Here is a 22,051-nt window from a genome sequence, read left to right as displayed (position 1 = left end):
TAAAAATAGAAAAAATATTATATAATTATATGCCCTTTTAATTAATACATAATAATTAATTTGTCATTAATTTTTTATTATCCTTCTGTAATAATAATAAATTTCAATTATTCAATAACTAATTTAATAATATTTTCTAAATATATTTTTATCAATATATGTGATATAAGAATAATAATCTAACACCACCCGTCTATTACTCGGGCGGCTAGTCTTTACTTTTACTGAAACAAGTTATAATAATAATAATAAAAAATTCATGAGTCATGAGTTGAGTTTAAACCCAATGCCTCAGGTCACCTGCCATACTTTCGGATAGCGGCCCACGTCATCTAAAAAATAATAATAATAATAATAAAATTTAAATTAAACTATTTAATTATCTATAATTATTTTTTATTATATAATAATTATTTTTACTAATAATTATACTTAAAAACTAATTTTACATTCAAAAGATCACATCAACACCTATTTATATCACATCATACAACTATTCAAATTCAAAATTTTTACTATTCAAATCCCAACTCAAAATTCAAACCTCCAAACAAACACACATAACACAAATACATAATTTATAAACTAAGAACATGGTAATAATTTATGCTACACATGTGACTTTCGTTGATAATTGTTCGGTCTCAAACTTATCCAGCGGGGTGGAGATATTCAACAAATCTTTAAAAGATAAATTATACCAGACCCGATATATTTTATTAAAAATGCATAAAACACCTTTTATTTTATTTATCCCGTAAAATTTCTGTCTCTTAATTTAAAATTGACACAAAATACTCTATTTGTCCAAAACTAATATTTAATTGTAAATAAAAACTTAAATTATACAAATTTTATACAAATAAAAAATATAAAATATTTTAAATAACTTTTAAAATAAAATAAATAAATAAATAATTGATCGATCATTTATTTTTATAATTTTTTAAAACTCATATAACAATTTACCTCTTAAAAAAATTATAAAAAAAAAATTAAATAAATAATTGATTAATTTTTTATTTACGTAATTTAAATTTTTATTTAGAACCAAACTTTATATTAAATAAAATACAGGTATTCCGTGTATTTTTACTAAAATACAATGCATTGTTATATGATTTATCCATCTTTAAATGATTCATATAGAATACTAACACAATAACTTAGAATTAAATATTGAAACCAATTCAATTCACTCTCTCATATACGATTAACCTAATTTGCTATGCCAAAATTTAATAAGAAATTTCTTACATCCCCAATTATACAGATACTACACACATAAATACATATATATATATATATATATTTCTTATTTTGAATGAAATCCCCCATAAATATAAATAATACTAACATACTCTGGTGACAACCATTGCAGCCTCAAGAAACACAAGAAAGTTTTAAGGAGCAACAACTTACCAAGAAAATTTGTCGACAAATGCATATGCATGCTTCAAGCCGTATTCAAAACCTTGATCTCGTTGGGATTTTCGGTTTTCGGGCGATTCTGGAACCCCATCAGCTTGTTCAATGCACCGATATAGGCCCTAACGCTGGAAATGACGATATCCATCGATGCTCCTGTCCCACTGGTGGCCAAGAACAACCATATCAGACAACATTTTGAAAAATTCGTGTTCTTTTGGCTCGGGAATGTGTAAAGAAGATTTTTACTTTTTATTTAAAAACTTTAAAAAACAAAGGGTAAATTGCACAAAACCTACCCGTGTGGTTTCACAAATTGCGTCAAACTTTCTCGTGGTTTCATAAACTCTGTGTCTAACTCCCTCGGCGGTTCTTATTTAATAATATTTGACCTAAATAAGCCCAAACCGCTAATGAAATTTTTAATATCAATTTTTAAACCTCTAAAATTACAAATATATTCGATCTTTTTTATATTTAGACTAAAAAATTACTCCCTCTGCCCCGATACAATAGTCTTATTTACCATTTTTGTCTGTCCCAAAACAATAGTCTTATTTCCATAAATACTCATATCACCGTAAAATTATCCTTACTTTTTCATTATTATTACATAAATGTCACTACTTTTTACACTAATACACTCGCCAGGGTAAAAAAGTCATTTACTTTACCAACTATCAATTCCTTAAATTCTGTGTCCAACCTCAATAAGACTTTAGTTTTAGGACGGAGGGAGTAGTAAATATACTAAAAAATTGTTATTTTTCTCAGGTTTTAAGAATTTATTTTTACTGTTTTTCTTTTTTCGAGCTAAATATAAGAAAAATAAATATATTTATAATTTTAGGGGTTTAGAAACCAACATTCTAAAATTTATCCGCAATTTGGGTGCATTTAGGTCAAATACCGTTAAATAAGGACCGTGCCGAGAGGTTAGAAGCAGAGTTTATAAAACCACGAGAGAGGTGGCGCAGTTTTAGAAGTATAAAGGATTTAGCGCAATTTCGTGAAACCACATGTAGGTTTTGTGCAATTTAGCCAAAAATAAAAGCATGGGTAAGTCAAGTTCTTTTATACCTGAAAGCACGGGTGACCGTTTCTCCTGTCATAGCAATGGTTGATGTAGCAGCAGCATCCTCGGCGCGAATTAGAACTCGTGTCATGGCTATAGCGTCAATTCCTTCAGTTACTGCATTCATGGAATACTCGACAAGCGTAACAGGAACCTGCACAGAAGCTAAGAGACTTCAAATAGTGTTTCCTGAAACATATATAATATAAATTCAACATAATTGTGTTTCCGACCTTAACAATAAGATCAATGGCCTTGTATGCCGCATCGACCGGCCCACTTCCAACTGAACAAGCAATGTGTTCATTACCGTTGATGTCTGTGAGTTTGATGGTTGCAGTAGACAGGCCAAGAGATCCACATGTAACCTGTTCCCGTAAGGGAGAATATATTACTAGTTGGTTCGGCTGGTAATCAAACTTTTAAGTAAATAAGAAGACCAAATACATGCCTGTACATCCTCGAATTTCCATACAACTTTTGGCTGGAAGACTTCATCCGAAACGAGGGCAATTAGGTCATCATCGGTGATTATCTGGAACATACAAAAGATACGCATCATACCCAAATGTGTGTTAAATAAATATCAGGATAAACATGAATAAGCATTTCTACAGATCTACGATTAGATAGCTATGTAAGTATGGCAAGGCAAGATTTTTGATACTGGGTCGATGTTTGTGCCTTCAGAAACCATATCTAATTGGTCAGTCCATCAATACTACAGAAGGTGAGTGGTTCTTTCATAGGATCTAAATAATTTGAGAAGCACATGGTATAGAACAATATAATAGCTCTTAGAAGCCTATGTTGCATGCTTAGTAGAGGTATAAACAAGCCGAAGCAAACCAAATATCTCATGTTTGAATTTGCTTTCTTTAAGAAACAATAAAGTGTTTTCTTTTGGGCTTGATTCATTTAAAATAAATCAATTATGTACAAACAAATTCATGCTAGTTTGGTCAAGATTCAACTCAAACGAGATTATACAAAATAAATTAAAACCAAAGCCACAATTAACTGTATCTATATACTTAAATCTGAAAACAGCTATCTTTCATTTTAACCCTGAAGTTAGGGCCAGTGTCAATTAGGTCCATGCTCGTGAACACGCTGATTGTGTTACTTGTCAAATAGAGACTTGTTCAGGTTCAATTTGTCCATAGTTTCGGACATACTCTCACCAACATGGAGTAAAACAAACCAATGTTCAACTGTCAGGTGAAACATATAACAACTCTTTTAAAAAAGAATCTGGGATTCCAACTTAAAATCAATTTGTATTAAGTGGAGTAGTCTTTCACTCTTATATGCAAGGGGGGTTCCCATAATTTTCTAACGTAGGACAACAATATTCAACAAACTCAAATGCGTAAGTATAACAAAGTTCAAAATACCTTTTTATTTCCTGCTACACCTTTAAATCGTTGAAAAAGATTGTCAAGCTCATCTCCATCAATATCATATCCTAACTGCAAAGTCATTCACAAAAGAATAATAAAGCTGATGTATAACAGACAAATACAGGTAGTTAACTATGTGAATAAGGTTGAAAGTTGTTTACCTCCAACATTTTAGCTTTAAGGGCATGGCGTCCGCTGTATAAACAATGAGAAACAAACACATGAATATATGCCATTGATATTCACAAAAATCAACAATATGGTGAGGCATCACCCCCGATGAGAAGAGACACCCAAAAGCAAATAATATCATGAAAAGAAATAAAATATTGCAATACGTGCATATTTAGAAAATATAATACATGCCAAATAGAACTCAGATTACATTATTTCTAAGTTTATAATTTGAAGTCAAGGTAATTTTTTAACTCTCTTTCCAACTTAACCCTACACTGAATGCTTTCTTATTGTTTATCAACCCATTCTAAACCGACGAGCTAATCTAAGATTCTAAATCACCACAAAAATGGAGTAAAGTTCAGTTTGGAGTCTGAATCACAATCTATGAAAGTCATATTTTGCACATACCTGAGTTTTCCAAGAGTTATACCAGATTCATTAGAACGAAGAAGTCCTATGTCTTCTGGAGATATAATTTCATATGTATTTTTGTGTTTAAGCATTCCATCCTACAAACAAAAGTTGGCGCATAGATAAAGTTATATCGAAATTGTTCCACAAGTCTCAGCATGAGAATCATAAGAGTGAAAATTAATGATTGTTCAGAACAAGAACCATATATTATCAGATAAAAACAAGGTGTATGAAAAATAAGAGCAAGTAATGAAAATAACTGAAAATGTAAAATCGGGACACCATTCTTTTCAAATAAAACCAATAAACCATGTTATATATATGTTCAGAAATAGATTGTGATCATTGTTCTTATATTAGAAGTTTAGAAGAAGTGTTGATGATATTTATTCTTTAACAAACTGTAAACAAGTCACCATGGGAACATTGATATGGATGACCTGATTAATGAGGGTTTACCTGTCTACACTGTTCCTGATAATCTTATTAACATACCCCTGTATCTATATATTTGTACTGGACCACTATTACTATAGCTGTATCTTCAGTGCAAAACAAAAATATAATCCACAACATCCTCAGCTCAAGATTCAAAAAACTCAGGAAACAATAGCTCAAGAGTTGAGAATGTCAGACTTTTAGACAGCATTTGGAGAGCTAACTGAGGTTGAAAAAAGCCAATAAGTCATACTTTGAATGTTGAAATAGTCCAAAATCCAATAAAATTATGCCAAATGATAAAACATCATCTGTAATGGATGTAAATCAAGTGCAATCAGGATAAAAATAATAGCACCTTAATTTTCTCCTCTCTCAAATCACGTCCCACTCAATTAATTGGCAATTCTAAGATGAACCTCAAACGACTGTCTAACCATAAAAACCAGGACTCTTCTGAAGTAACAATTTGACAATTTCAAACTAAAATTTCTACTTTTGAATACGGACTGCCTCACTATTCTTCAGTTGATATCAATTTATTGTAAGAGAACACTTAATTTGTCACTAGCAAACAAATTAGAAGATATTGATTGATTTCACAGGCTGCTACAAATATATCAAAGTGGTGCAATCAGAGAGAACAGGATTGCGCATAAAAATGTTATTTATCAAAGAATAGCATATTCCTCACAGGATGATCCCTTCATTCATCACCAACCTGATGGATCCCACTTTCATGGGCAAAGGCATTTGCTCCAACAATTGCTTTATGTGGTTGTATACGCAGGCCACTGTATTCTTCAACCTGAAGTTTATTATTGAATTGATTTACAACAGGGGACTACATCATGGAAAACAGTCATTAAACTAGAACTAAACAGGGATCGTACCATCTTGCTTGCCATAACAATGTGTTTCGTATCGATCCCTGTGTAAAGGCCACCCAATACTTGTTCTCCACGGCATTTCAAGGCCATTACAACCTGCAATGAAGTCAAAGTAAATTGTTGAATTTTACAGGAGAAAACTTCTAAGCACAGGGAAGCTTACGAAAATCAAACAATTGCTTTAACTTTCTGGAGAATGAAATGCCAATGTCTAGCATCTACTCCATATTCCCTTTTGTTATTACATCTAATTGGAGATGTCCAAAATTACTCCACTTAAAAACCGGACTAAGAGTAAAACTAGCAAATGTTTCGAATGGAGGGAGTATTATAGTTTATCTAATAAAAGGTTCCGCCTTGATATGAAATCGACTTCTGTATATGAAGGGGAAATATTGAAATAGAATCTACAAGCATATACGATAACACACACCTCCTCTAATGAGGCATTACCAGCTCTTTCACCAATGCCATTAATGGTCACCTCTACCTGCCTTGCACCAGCATTTGCCCCCTGAAGTCAAACAAGTTCAGTTGTAGTAAAACACCAACTCGGTCACATATGTATTATAACAAAGAAAGTACGTGAATGCATACAGCTAAGGTATTGGCAGTAGAAAGCCCAAGGTCATTCTGACAGTGTGTTGAAATGATCACATTTTCAATTCCAGGAGTGTTGGCTTTTATATCAGCAATCAATTGTCCAAATTCTGCAGGCAAATTGTAGCCAACTGTATCCGGAATGTTGAGGGTTGTCGCCCCTGCCTTTATAACTTCACCCAGAATTTGATAGAGAAACTCTCTATCTGATCTGCAAGGAAGACAAAATAATAAAGGGTGACCGTCAATTTAAAAATATATATATATATTTATAAATGATTCCTCCTCTCAGCATCAAGGAGCAATATTAAAAGTTAATATTCCATCCAAAGCTTGTATGTGAAATTATACAAAATAAATAAAAAATTATTCCACAATATAATAGGATAGAGTGAAACTTAAGATGCCAGATTCAAATAGTAAATCAGTTTCTTGAACATAAAACAAATACTCCGGAAATTGAAGCATGCAACAACTTCAACCTACCACCAAATTCACTACTGTTTAACACGGTAAGCAATTTGGGTGTTAATGATTGCAACCATATCGGAAATATGAAGCAGGTCATTGCAATGAATCATGTTTTGTGTGAAGTAGTATAAGTATCCCTTCAGAATCAAATGGCAGAGAAAGGTAGGGGCATAAGTGATGTTAAGATTATGGTGATGGTGAAGCAGGCAAGATGTTGGGTCTAAACGCAGCAGATGAATTAGAAATGCATTAAGGTACCACCAAAAGAATGCAATATTATGAAGACAGGCTGTGTTACATGGAGTATTAAACAGTACACCAATATGAAATGCAGAATGGTACTAACACATGGAGTACAAGGGAATGCATTAATTCTTTCCCTGTCTTTCGATTGTTACATGAGATACTGAACGGAAGCAAATTCTCGATTCTTCTAAAATTACTAGAGAACAAAAAGATAATGATTTGTGTTCGTTTGTTTGTGTTTTCGGATTCATGTTCACAATGTTATTGTACAACAATATAAGATTTGTTCGTCTTGCATTTTTTTTTGCCCCATCCAACTCTTCCCAAACAAAAATATCAAAATCCAAAAAATAAAAATAAAAAATTCCCATAAACATCACATCAAATGATCATTTTCAATAAAAACCATAACCATAGTTGTTAATAGTGCGCAATAGCGGCGTAGTGTAGCGGAAAGGCAGTCTGCTGCTACGGCCGCTCCGCGATTCCGCGTTTACGCAATAGCGGTGTAGCGGCGTGTAGCGGCACTCTGCTACGTTACGCTATACCTCTATTGTAGCTTATTTGATTATTTATTAACACGTAAATAATTGAAATCTTATTTTAACATATAAAATGTATGTTTTTTATTATAATATAGACAAAAAGAACATTTATTTTAAATCTTAACTAAATTTTTAGATTCATTCCGAGAAAAGAAACAAATTAGAAAGCCAAAAGTTGCAAGATTTGATTTATATCAAGTATAACCAAAATTTGTTAGATCATTATGATAGCAATGATGTGATTGGTCTATTGTTTCAAATGATTCCAATGAGTTGTTAATTAAAGAAGTTGATAATTGTGGAGGATAAGTTAGTCTTTCACAATGATAATTTGACTAGGGGAGTTGTTGATGCTAATAGGTCTGTGCTGTGCTATCTACACTAAGATACAAACATCAATGAGAAAAAAAGTTATAGGTACTTCTAGCTCTAAAAAGGGAAATGATATTATACAGATGACAAACATACAATTAAATAAATGGATGAGAATGAAGAAGAGGAGAAAAAATATGGAGACAAAAGTAATTAAGGAGTGAGGATTTAAATGAGGAAGAAATTTTTTTATCAGATTTTGAATCTGATTAGCTTTGATATATATCTATTACACAATAGTGATCTAATTGTTTTTGTTTATATAACTATCTAATAGTTATGATCATATATATATATATATATTGACTTTTTATTGGTTTGGGTGATAATTACGAAATTAATTTATAAGTTTTTCTTATGTATTTTTGTTATAATTTTGTATATATAATAAATTTATATATATCCTTAAATATTTAAATAGCCGCTATAGCATTTTAGATATTGTTATCCGTGATTGACAACCATGATCGTAACATCAACAAGAGTTTGTATGTTTAGTACTTATCACATACAAGATTCCCAAAAATATTACAAAAAATTATAATACTATATAATATGCAATATATACACATAACAATCAAATTCAATAAAAACACAGAAAATATCTTCCCCTATAATATTTCACAACTCACTGGACATCACAACAAAACCATCTAAAACTATAATCACTAAACAAACAGACCCTTATTTCCATTCAAAATATAACCACCAGCTACATTCATTTAGAACATTACATCCTATAACTAATTTGCACTTCAATCAATTTATTATATGAAGTAGAATTTCATCATCCAGAATTTCCTTCAGGAGCCTAAAAAATCCTGGAAAAATATATTCAGCAAAAAAACTGATGAAAAAGAAAGAAAGAAAGTGGAGTATACCTTCCAGCATCTTCAGGACTAAATTCAACATCTTCACAGCCCAAACTCCTTGCATACTCTACCATACTCCTTGCCTTCTCAACAACCTGCTCCGGCGTCTTCCTCAGCTTGTATTTCATGTGGATCTCACTCGTTGCAATAAAAGTGTGAATTCTCGGCTTCTTCGCGTACCTAACAGCCTCCCACGCCCTCATGATGTCCCTCTGATTGCACCTCGCCAGACCGCAGATCACCGGAACGTAATCAGAATCCGCGTTCCCAACCTCGTGCGCGATCAGCTTGACGGCTTCGAAGTCGGCGTCGGATGAGGCTGGGAATCCAGCCTCTATTATGTCGACGCCGAGGCGAGCGAGCTGCCGCGCGATATCCAGCTTCTCCTTGGTGGTCATGGTGGCGCCGGGAGACTGCTCGCCGTCGCGAAGAGTGGTATCAAATATGCGGACGTACTTTGGGTCTGGAATGTGGTTTGGGATGTACTCGGGGCGGCCGCGGAGGGAGCAGCGGATGGCGACGGCGGCGGGAGACGCATTTCGGAAGTGGAATCGATGGAAAAGGTTCCGATTAGAGGTGAATTGATGGCGGCGGGTAGTTGCGGCGGGGTGACTGAAGATCGTCCCGATGGAAGACGCCATTGTTACGGTGGCTAGTGTTGCAGAAGCTTTTTTAAACCCTAGTCTTACTAGGGCAGGTTTTAATATGGGTGTGTTTGAGTTGGAATTCGAATATTAAAAATTTTGAATTTAATTGTGTGATGATGTGATATAAATAGATGTTGATGTGATATTTTGAATATAAATTAATTTACAGTATAATATAAAAAAATAAAAAATTAGATGTTTAATTTGATATTAAAAAAAAAAAATAGAATAAATAGTGTAAATCCAATTCAATCCCCGAACAAACACACTTGCACAGGTCAGCGAAGTAGATGAGTAATTGAAATTTGCTTCTATGATGCGATTGCTTTTAATAGTTATCTTTCTGAATTCAAATGGATTTTTTTATTTTTTCAGTTATTAAAAATTAATATTCCCTCTACACTCTAATGGTGTGTTTGTTCGGGGGATTAGATTTTATTTTCGCTATTCATCTTATTTTTTATTTTAAAAATATTAAATTAAACACTTATTTTTTATTTTTAATATTATATTAAAAATTAATTTTATATTCAAGATATCACATCAACACCTATTTATATCACATCATACAACTATTTAAATTCAAAATTTTTACTATTCAAATCCTAATTCAAAATCCAAACCCCAAACAAACACACCCTAAGAATTTTTCGCTTTTCATTTTCCTTTCTCTCAAAACAATGTATTATTTTTTAATTTATTAATTATACTATCTACAGTAAATATCACAATTTTTATATTATACAATATTAATAAAAAAATACTTCATCCGTCTCATATCTATATATCTATTTATTTTTTGCACATAGTTTTAGGAATATTAGTTTTATATTAGAATATAGTACAAGTAAAGGTAAAAAAGACTAAATTGCTCTTATTAGTATTGTATGATATAAAGGTAATGACAATTGTGTAATATATTGTAAATTGAAAGAGTATTTGTAATGTTAGGTTGATAGTACAGTTACTAAAAAAAATGGATACTTTGTTATGGGACAGACGAAAATAAAAAAACAGATATATTGTTAAGGGACGGATGGAGTATTTAAAAATCTACGTACAAAAATCAAATATTACTATTCATGTGGGACGGAAGGAGTATTTCTTTTGTTGTCCTATTGGAGGTTTGTAATCTCTCTTTCTCGACTAATTTGTTCATTTTAGTTGAACATTGAATTTTAAGTATTATATAATTAATAATTAATTAAAATTATATTAATAAAATAAAAATAATTGTAAATTAATATTAAGATGTCTAAATAATTTAATTAGAATAAAAATTTATAAATTATAAAATATAATTAAAATGTATATTTATATTTTCGAAAATAAAAAATTGAATAGGACTGACCGAAATAGAAATAATAGATAAATTATATGGGGCGGATGAACTAGTAAATTAACAAAATAATATTCCCTACGTCACATTTATCGTATTTACGTAGTTGTTTCTGTCCGTCTCACTTTTCATACAACTTTTTTTTTAAATAATTACACATTTTAATTTAATTTTAATTTTTTTTAATTTATAACTCTTTAACTTTAATTAAACTAATTAATTATTAATCTATAATTATTTATATTATAAAATAATTATTTTTATTAATGCATTCTTAATTATTTACAAATTATATTTATTCTAAATTCTCGTACTACTGGGACATAGTAAGTAGGATGGATGAAGTAATATTTTATTAGTCAGTGAAAGTGTATAATAAAAAATAATTATATATTTGGAATTTAAATAAAAGTTAGATATTTTGGTATTAGTTGATGATTATCTTTTATAAAATAAAAAAATACTTTGAAATTACAGGACGAAAATGGTAAAAGGAATAATTTGAATTGAGACGATGGGTACATCATTGTCCATATTTATATTTATTTCGGATTGTTCAATTATTAAAAAATTATTTTTTCACAAATATTATTATTTTATCACTATATCATTACTTTTATACCAAAGGTAAATATATACTACTATTTATTTTATAAATAAATATTTTATAAAAATTAAGAGTATTTTAATATAATTAAAAATAAAATGTTTGAATGCTACTAGACAAAATTGATAAAAATAGAGACCAAATAAGTATTTTTTTTTAAAACTTAATTTTAATGTATACGTGTTTCAATATGCTCTTATTTGTATTTTTAATTACTTCAATTTATTTTTTTTATACTTTTTTAAGCCATCGATAAGTTTTTATTTGACTAAACTATTATTTTATATATATATATATAGTGTAATAAAATAGTAAATATTTATTTTTATCTTTGAAATTAAATTAAAAGTAATATAAAAAATAAAAATGACGAGTATATTAGTATTTAATTAAAAGTTATTTTTATTAAAAAAATAAAAAAATTTGATTTTACTAATGAAAAAAAATATATATATTTATTATTCTCTTCCACGTCCAAATTTTTAAATTTATGTATTTTTTAAAAATTATAATTAAAAAGGTATTTTCCATTTTATTTTTTAAAAAAACATTCCAGTCTCTAGGTATAGCATTTATTTTATTATTCAAAAAGTTATTGATAATAATAATAATAAAGATAAATGGCATCGCCAAAAGTATTATTTTTATTTATTTATTTTTCCATTAAAAGAATATCTGTATTATAATAAAATTAATTATATATTAATATCAAAACATTTTTTTATATTTTACATAACGATTATTAATTCATCCTAAGATCAAATGTTATTTTATTTTTATTTGTATTACATATATAATGCTTATATTAAAAAAAATATAGCACAGAACATTATTGGAATATATGAAGTATATATTAATAGAGAATAATCTATATAATGTTAATTAATAATTAATAAAATATACATTAGTTTTTAATATAAATATTAGTCAAACTAATTTAAATATTATTTAAATTCAAGTTATATGGATACTTTTAAAAATATATATTATATCAAATATTTATTTTAAATTTTATTTTATTTTATTTTAAAAATAAAATTATATTTATTAAAAATAATAATATTTTATTGATTAATCAAAGTATATAGAATGATTTTGATATTTTACTTGTATATATAATAGTATATTTTTAATTTATATAAAATTTAAATGATATTTTGATGTTAATATATTATTTTTTTACTTTAATAAAAAAAATTATATCATTAAGTGGGATAGATAGAAAAAAAATAAAAATATTAAAATTGAAAATATTATGACTCATTAGTGATATATAATAAGTGTTATTTCTCTCCGTTAAATCATCTAATTTGATGCCTAATTATTGTAAATTAGTCTATAAATAGACCTAAATATTAGGATAAGATTTGGATGGATTTACTTTGATCTACTCTATCTCTCCATTAATCAATTACACTAACACATATACTTTACGTATTTTTTATCGGATTTTCTACCCTAAAGATAAATTTTATCTCTCTGTCATCACACACATAATATTTATGCATACACACTGTGTATGTAGGGATAGGAAGATAGGGAGTGTTAATGGGACAGAAGATTCGGTCTATACATACTTATATATTTAATATTTATTTATTCATGTACATCTATATACATAGTTATATTATATTTTATTTTGTTATATATATTATAACACGTTATCAGCACGAGATTTTGTCAAGAAAGTATTAATGTAAAAATAGCGTGTTTTTTTATATATATTTTTTAAGTTACTTACACAGGTTGCGAAATGTGTATTCGAAAAAAACAAATTATCTCGAAATTCTGCTCGAATACAACAAGAAGATATCTAAAAACTGCGGAAGCTCTACAAAAGTTTTGAGGTATTTATTCAATTAACTTTTTCAATACAATTATTACTAATATAAATTTTTAATTTTCCTACTAGCTATTATACAAAAAACTGTACCCGAAAATGCGAATATTTAGTAAATAAATATGAAAATAATGCTAGTGGTGGTGATAATTTTGTTATTGGCAAACAATGATATGTGTGATTTTTTTTATGTACTCATAAGGTACATATTTTGATAACCCTGAATGTTTATATTTTGGTAGTTCTGAATATTGAAGGTTTATATTTTAATGACCCGGAAGGTTTGTATATTGAGAACCTGAAGGTTCATATTTTGAAAATGTCTTATGATGTATATTGAGAACCCTGAAAGTTTATATTTTAAAAAACTCTGATGAGATGTATATTAAGCACCGTGAAGGTGCATATTGTGAAATCCCCCAATATTATATATTATGTACCCTGAAGGTACATATTTGAAAATTTGATGATTTTGTGCATATTGTGAAATCTCTCAATATTATATATTGCGTACCCTGAAGGTACATATTTAAAATTTTGATGACTTTGTGTATGTTGTGAAACCCCTTAAGATCGTATATTGTGTACCCTGAAGTTACATATTTGAAATTTTCAATAATTTATATTTTGTACACCCTAAGATGCAATGAGATAATATATAATTATTTTTACTCTCATATTTTGTAATAATATACTCCCTCCGTCCCAGTAAATATGGGACTATTACTGTAGATGCGGGAATTTAGGTAAAGTATAATTAGTAAATAATTAAGAAGTGTATTAGTAAAAATAATTATTATTTAGTAAAAATAATTATAGATTAAGATTAAGATTAAGTAAATAGTTTAATTAAAATTAAGAAAATTATAAAATTTAAAATGTAAAATGCGGTTAAGTGCATAATTATATTTCCAAAAATAGAAATGACAAGTTATGCGGGACGGACGAAAATAGAAAATAGGGACAAATTATGTGGGACGGAGGGAGTAATAGTTATAATTATGATTTATATTGTGCATCAACGCATACCATTCAAAAATATAAGAAATATTTCACCAACATGAAGTTGAGAAAAATTCAAGTGAACACTATAGGTAGTTCTGCGAAAGCGATTCAGGGCTCCGGAAGAGCGATAATATTTATCCCCGAATGATTAAAACTTGAAATCCAAAATATATTATATTCTAGCAAATCTCAAAGAAATTTGTTGAGTTTTAATACTATTCGCAGAAATGGATATCACATTAACACATCAAGAGAGACAAATAATGAATTTTTGTTGATTACAAAACTTATTGATGGACATAAATATATATTAGAAAAATTGTTTTAATTGTCTTCCGGATTATATTACATAAAGATTAATGAAATTGAAACATATTTGGTAAACCAAAAGTCTACAAATTTTATAATTTGACATATAACCGGTTTAGGCATCCCGGTAATACTATGATAAGACGAATTATAGAAAATACTCATGACCATAACTTGAAAATCAAATGGTATTTAATATAAATTAGTTTAAATGTGTTGCTTGTTCAAAAGGAAAACTAATAACTAGACCATCACCAGCAAAAGTGTGAAACTAAATCCCCTGCATTTTTAGAACGAATTCAGGTTGAGATACGTGGGCCAATAGATCCACCATGCCGACCATTTCGATATTTTTATGGTACTTGTCGATGCATCTATTAGATGGTCGCGTGTATATTTTTTATTCACCCGCAATTTGGCATTTGCGAGGTTGTTTGCTCAAATAATTAGATTACGGGCACAATTTTCAAATCACCAAATAAAGAAAATTCGCCTTTGATAATGCTGTGAATATTCATCCAAGACATTTAATGATTATTGCATGTCTATTAAGATTGATATTGAGCATCTTGTACCGTATGTGAATACTCAAATAGTCTAGTTGAATCGTTTATAAAGATGTTGCAATTAATTGCAAGACCTATGTTGATGAAATCTAAGTTTCCCATATTTGATTGGGGACATGCAGCTATGCATACAACAACACTAATAAAATTAAGGCCGACAAGCTATCATAGCAACTCTCCATTACAATTGGTGTACAATAAAAAGTCCAATATATCACATTTGCGAACATTTGGGTGCACAGGTTATGTGCCAGTAGCACCGCTCAAATGCACAAAAATGGGCCCCCACCGGAGATTGGAGATATATGTCGGGTATGAATCACCATCTATTATTAAATATCTTGAACCATTAACTGGTGATTTATTTACAGCTCGATTTGTTGACTGTCATTTTAACGAGTCGCATTTCCCGATATTAGGGGGAGAAACTGATTAATTAAAAAAGAAAATTACTTGAAAGTACATTTCAATTTTCTCGATCCTCGTAATAGCCAAAGTGAATTAGAAGTGCAATGAATTTTATATTTGTAGCGAATAGAAAATCAGTTGCTTGATTTTTTTTATATGCCAACAGAGTCACCATATCATATATAGCTGCAAATTATGCACCGGCTAAAATCATTGTTCCTGAAGGGCAAATACAAGTGCTATTGAATCGAGTGCACATCTGAAGCATGGTAGACCTTTAGGTTCTAAAGATAAAAATTCTCGAAAAAAAAGATGAACAAATGAAATGGTTGAAGATTTAAATGTTAATAAAAATTCTCAGGGAACAAGTAGTAACATGAATCAAATTCCTGAAGAATTGATCATAATAAAGTTCCCGAAGAAGTTGAACCATATATAATTTCTCCTGAAGAGAATGATGTTATTGAAAATTCGATAAATTATATTACTACTGGAAAATATTGGAACCGAAAGGACATAATTATAGATAATGCTTTTGCATATAATGTAACACTTGATTTAATCGAAAATGATGATAATCCTGAACCTAGATCAATTGATGAATGTCGGAAAAGAATATATTGGCCAAAATGGAAACATACGATCCAGTTTGAGTTAAATTAACTAGGAAAATGAAAGTTTGTGGACCGATTGTTCAAACACCTGAAGGTGTTAAGTCTATTGGTTATAAATGAGTATTTGTTTGAAAACGAAATGAGCATAATGAAATTGTCAGATATAAACCAAAGCTTGTTGCCCAAAGTTTTGCACAAAGACCTGAAATAGGTTTTAATAAAACATATTCTCCAGTAATTGATGAAATAACATGTCGTTATTTTGTCAGTTTGACAGTTCATGAAAATTTGGATATGCTCTTATGGACGTTGTAATTGCCTATTTATATAGCTTATTGGATAATGATATCTACATGAAAATTCTTGAAGGATTTGGTATGTCTAATGCATACAAATCAAAGCAAAAATGAATGTTATTCTATTAACTTACAAAAGTCATTGTATGGGCTCAAGCAATCTGGTCACATGCGGTATAATCGTCTCAGTGAATCATTGATGAAAAAAGGATATACTAATGATTCGGTTTGCCTATGTGTTTTTATAAAGAAAAATGTGAGAAATTTTGTCATAATAGTTGTTTATGTGGATGATTTGAATATAATTGAAAACCCAGAAGAAGTCAAAAAAGCTATTGAATACTTGAAAAAAGAGTTCGAAATCAAGGATTTTGGGAAAACCAAATTTTGTCTTGGTCTAGTGATTGAATATTTGGAAAATGGAATTTTGATCCATCAATCTGCATATACCAAGAATGTATTAAAACGATTTGCAATGGATAAAACACATTTATATAGTACTTCAATGGTCGTTAGAACTCTCGATCATATAAATGATCTTTTTAGACCAAAAGTGGAGAGTGAGGAATCACTTGGTCCTGAAATACCATATTTAAGTGTTATTGGAGCACTAATGTATCTAGCTAACAGTACAAAACCAGACCTAGCATTTACTGTAAATTTATTAGCAAGATGTAGTGCAATGCCAACTTATGACTAAAATTTGACTTATACTGCAATTTGCATAAGATTCACAGGGAATTTTTATTCGAAAAGAATTTTATAGGTAAACGACCAGATATAGCAATTTTGTGTGGTTGTAGACCCTGAGTAGTTATCACAATTATTTATACTCTTTTTACTGGTGAGTTTCCAGGTCGAACACAAGGATTTTTAAGTCATGAATTTCAACGGTGGAAATCCTGGAGAAAGCGACAAAGGATACAAGAAAGGATCCGCTTGTAGCGGGCCCGAATTTTTAACTACTGAAAGCGGTAAATAAAGCAATAAAGATGAGATGAGCGGAGACGAGCGAAGCGAAAGTGAGTGGTGGAGTGCTAGTGGTAACCAGATGATCGGGGCATGAGCGAAAGTGGGGACCAGATGATTGGGGCATAAATGAATCACGGTTACTAGAGGATCGGGGCTGGCCATTAGAGTGAAGGAGAGGTGCTGTGTCTGATCTGTGCGTTACTAAATGGATAGATTTCTCTGGATGTAGTGAACGAATGATGTAAGTGTGTTATCGAAAAAATATATGTATATTATGAAAATGATGAGAGAAAGATGTTGTAATTACATAAACTAAATTGTAAAGAACTCATCACGCTGGTATTTTTGGCCTGGGGGGATTTACAACAAGACTTCAATGACACCCAGAATTAAGATATTATAAGAAAGAAACCCTACTGCCACTAGGAATTTCTGCGACCTAATAGACCCCCGTATATCTCCCGTTAATTTTCCCAATTTCTGCCTCATTAGTGGCTTTACCCCCTGATGTTACTACTGTTTAATCAAAATCGAATTTAGCACAGCAGTTAAGCAGGTCGACAAGGCTCCCACGTACTTAACTACATTGAACTACCTTGGAACCGCTTTTGACGCATAATAAGGCTTAGATAATCAATTCTTCTCTCGCTCTATACCAGTTATATGAAATTCTCTAAACTTGATTTATATAAGTATGGAAAATTGTGAAAGAATTTAATTTGAAGAAGTGAATGATATTTCTTTATATACTACGAAAGCGGAAAGATTAGAACTACAAAGCTGTAAATGAAAGCAGTAATCTAATTTAAGAGAGCAGTAAAGACGTGACCAAGGGAGAGGGAAGACCCCTACTCCCTTGGCCATTCTTGTGGAGAACTCCCTTACAGGGTTGGAGCTCTCGGAAACAAGAAGACGACGAATGCGAAATGTATGTAGAAATCACCAAAAATTCTCGATACTTTTACATAAAGATATCTAGCCCTATTTATAGCAGGTGTGAAGAGACGGTTGCAAGTAGCTGTTAGGCAGTTCCAACCGTTGGGCAGTTAGGCGGTTGCTGGTGGTTATTCTGTTGAAGCAGTTGCTGGCCATAATTCCCAGGTTGCCCGCTTCGCTTGTATTGAGGGTTAAGGACACAGATCTTCCTCGCTTGCTGGGGCGCTGGAGGGCATCAGCGCAGCTCGGCTCGCTTGTGCTAGCTGGAATTGGAATGGCTGTACCGCTGCAGTTGAAGTACTTAGTTGAAATCTGGTGATAGTCTGCAGCGGTGGGTATCTAGACTGTCGCTTGCGCGTGGGAGAGGCTATCGCTTGCGGGCTGTGAAGGTGGCCGCTTGCCTCTCATGCCTTAGTATTTTCAAAATATGTTCTGGGCGCTTGTAAGCGAAGGTGGCTGTCGCTTGCGGCATCTGCCTTAGCTTTTCTGGTTCCAGATTACCGCTTACGAGGGCAAAAATCGTTAATAATCTCAACAACGAACTCTGGATCATGCCTAGTGATATAAATCAATATTGTATGCCGATTACGAATTATTTTGATGGTTCTTAGGCAGAAATTTGAGTAATACACATTTTTGTCAAGCTAAGAATATGCTCATATTTGGAGTCATCACCAACACAACGACATTAAAAAGACATTAAACATATTTTCCGTTATCTCCTAGGAACGATTGATCTCAGTTTATTATATTCAAAGAATTCTTGAAATGAATTGATTGAATATGCAGATTGTGGGTATCTCTCTGACCAGCATAGAGTCAAGTCTCAGACTGAGTATATATTTACATGCGGCGGTACAATGGTATCTTGGAGATCTACTAAAAAGTTATTAACCGCAAATTTTTCGAATCATGCTGAAATAATAGCAATTCATAAGGCTGGTCGAGAATGTGTCTGGTTGAGATCAACGACTCACCGCATTTTAAAGAATTGTGGTTTGGGATTTGAAAATGATAATTGTCCTACTATTTTATATGAAGATAATGCAGCATGTATAGTGCAACTGAAATGAGGATATATCAAGGAGATAGATTGAAACATATTTCACTGAAATTTTTCTTTACTTATGATCTTCAGAAAAATGGTGAAATAGATGTGTTGCAGATTCGATCAAATGATAATTTAACAGATTTATTGACCAATGTTTTACCAACTGCAATGTTCGAAAAGTTGTTAAAGAACAACGGGATGCGTCGGTTGCGATATTTCAAATGATGTCTACATAATGAGTAGTAAGATTTCAAGTGGTCTCTACATCAGGAGGAGTATCTTTAATGATAAATATCGTACTTTTTTTTTCTTCACTAAAATTTTTGTTCCAATGAATTTTTTTATAGCAATGTTTTTAGAAAGTGTATTCATTGTAATTAAATGAGACATAAGAGAGAGTGTTATATATAATAGGTGTCATTTCTTCGTGTTGTCAAGTCATCTAATTTGATGACTAATTGTTGTGAATTGGTCTATAAATAGACCTAAATATTGTAATAAAATTTGGATAAATTTACTTTGATGTACTCTATCTGCCTCTCAATCAATTACACTAACACACATACATTACGTACTTATATATTTAATATTTATTTATTCATCTATATCTATATACATAGATATATATATCTTATTTTGTTATATATTTTACTCCCTCCGTTCCACTTATCATATCCATATTGTCATTTATGTCTGTCTCATATCTCATGTCATTTTTTTTTTTTGGAAAATTATTATCCATCTTAATCTTATTTTAAAATTTTAATTTTTCTTTTTTTGGCAACACCATCTTCCCACGGTTCAATCTACTAAGAAGAAGATCTCAAGAACAAATTTAATTTTTAGCAATGGCTGGAGGTTTGTTAATTATCATATTCGCTTCCGCTAACATATTTGATTATATGTTTATTTTCTAACATTTGGTATCAGAGCAGGTTTTTGCCTCTGCTTGCTTTGAATTTTCTTCTTCTCAAATTTTTGATCAAGATTAGCTTTAATTTCTTATTTGAAATATTTTGGTTTCTTATTTTCAACAATTGCTTTGCGATATTTCTTAATCAAGATCCGATCCTGCGATTTGAGAAAATTTCATTCTATTTTCAAGGAAAATTGTGAATTTTATTTTGAAATTAATTTATGCAAAATATTAAATTTTTGAAAAAAATTTCCTGTGTTGTGTTTCTATAGAATGTTCAAATTCTTCTGTAATGTCTTCTGTGCACTTCATATCTGTGTCAACTTGTATACGCAATTAATTACCTTAAGGAAGCCATTCCATATTTAATTTTTGAGATTAATTCATCAGATCAATGGATGTTTAATTAATCATATAATTCACTAGAATAGACTTATTTTTCCAGATTGATCAGTTTGCTAGATGTTGGTGTGAATTTTCATTATAAGTTTTTCTATACATTATATCCGTCTGTCGTTGCGTTTGTATTCGCTTCTTTGCAATCCATGTATATGATTATAGAATCGTGATCAATTTGATATCGTAAGATATCATAATATGTCAATCGAATTTGTGTGCATCTTAGTCAGACATGCATGATATGATTAAATATAAATTCAGGTTGTTAGTCTTCTCACATCCATGTCCCTGCATGCAATCATATATGCATAGGTATATTTGATTTGCAAGTGAAAACAAATATGAATCAATGTATTCATTACTATTTTTAATCTTGAAATAATTTTTGCATAAGAAATTATTTTAATTCAAATGGCAACTTGATCCGAGAGGACATGTGGATTTCATGTTGATGTTTGCACCTTATATGTTGATGTGGACATGTGAATAATCATATCTGTGCATATTATATTTGTTTTATTGTTATTTTTATGAATAATCAGAACTACGGATTTATTCTAATATGTTTTATGATGCAATTAAGTTTGTGAATCAACATGTTATTTTGATCACATGCGTTTGTTCAAATTCGACTATAATTATTTGGTGTATTAATTTATAGTATCTTTGGGTAACATATTTTTGCCTGTGTGATTCCGCTGCATTTAGTATTTTTCGATTGTTTGATTATTTTGACGAGTCGATAATTAATTGTTGTTGTTATAGTTTTAATATGTATTGGACATACATATATGATGTATTTTAAGGTGAATTTAACTAGCAATAAAGAGTATAATGTATTTTATGAATTTGTTTAAACAGTTATGCTGCCACAGCAGCCTATGTTGTGTAAATTTGTTTATTTTATATGTTAGAAAGTTGTGTATGTAATTTATAAGACTTCTGATTGACCCAAAGGCAAGTCAGCGATTAAGTAGTTACATGCATGTTTAGTGACAGTGAATATTGTGATGATAATTTGGTTATTTGTGTGTGAACATAGATTTGTCCAAATATGGAGTATTATTTGACACACTACTTTATCGTCAACTTTCGATTGTCAAAACAAATTTATCATTGGCGAGTCAATAATTTGTCCAAAGACAATTGCTGATGTTGCTCGATAACTTGTAATAAGATTGCTAATTTATTTTATAAATTCACATACAGAGC

General features: G+C 30.4%; 1 protein-coding gene across 1 annotated transcript; it reads right to left on the bottom strand.

The window, feature by feature from the left end:
- Positions 1-1,208: 1,208 nt before the first annotated feature.
- Positions 1,209-9,619, bottom strand: LOC127242634 (2-isopropylmalate synthase A-like). Its single transcript, XM_051262249.1, has 12 exons — positions 8,944-9,619; positions 6,426-6,639; positions 6,262-6,342; positions 5,832-5,924; positions 5,660-5,746; positions 4,495-4,595; positions 4,068-4,101; positions 3,901-3,975; positions 2,955-3,038; positions 2,737-2,871; positions 2,509-2,657; positions 1,209-1,592 (listed from the first exon to the last, which is right to left on the bottom strand). The coding sequence occupies exons 1-12, from the start codon at positions 9,573-9,575 to the stop codon at positions 1,457-1,459; spliced, it is 1,821 nt and encodes a 606-aa protein (XP_051118206.1). The 5' UTR covers positions 9,576-9,619; the 3' UTR covers positions 1,209-1,456.
- Positions 9,620-22,051: the final 12,432 nt, after the last annotated feature.

The sequence above is a fragment of the Andrographis paniculata genome, unplaced genomic scaffold, assembly GCF_009805555.1.
Source record: "Andrographis paniculata isolate CXL003 unplaced genomic scaffold, ASM980555v1 Contig87END, whole genome shotgun sequence".
Classification (NCBI taxonomy): domain Eukaryota; kingdom Viridiplantae; phylum Streptophyta; class Magnoliopsida; order Lamiales; family Acanthaceae; genus Andrographis; species Andrographis paniculata.
Note: the sequence above shows the minus strand (reverse complement) of the source record. Positions and strands in the feature narration are given on the sequence as shown.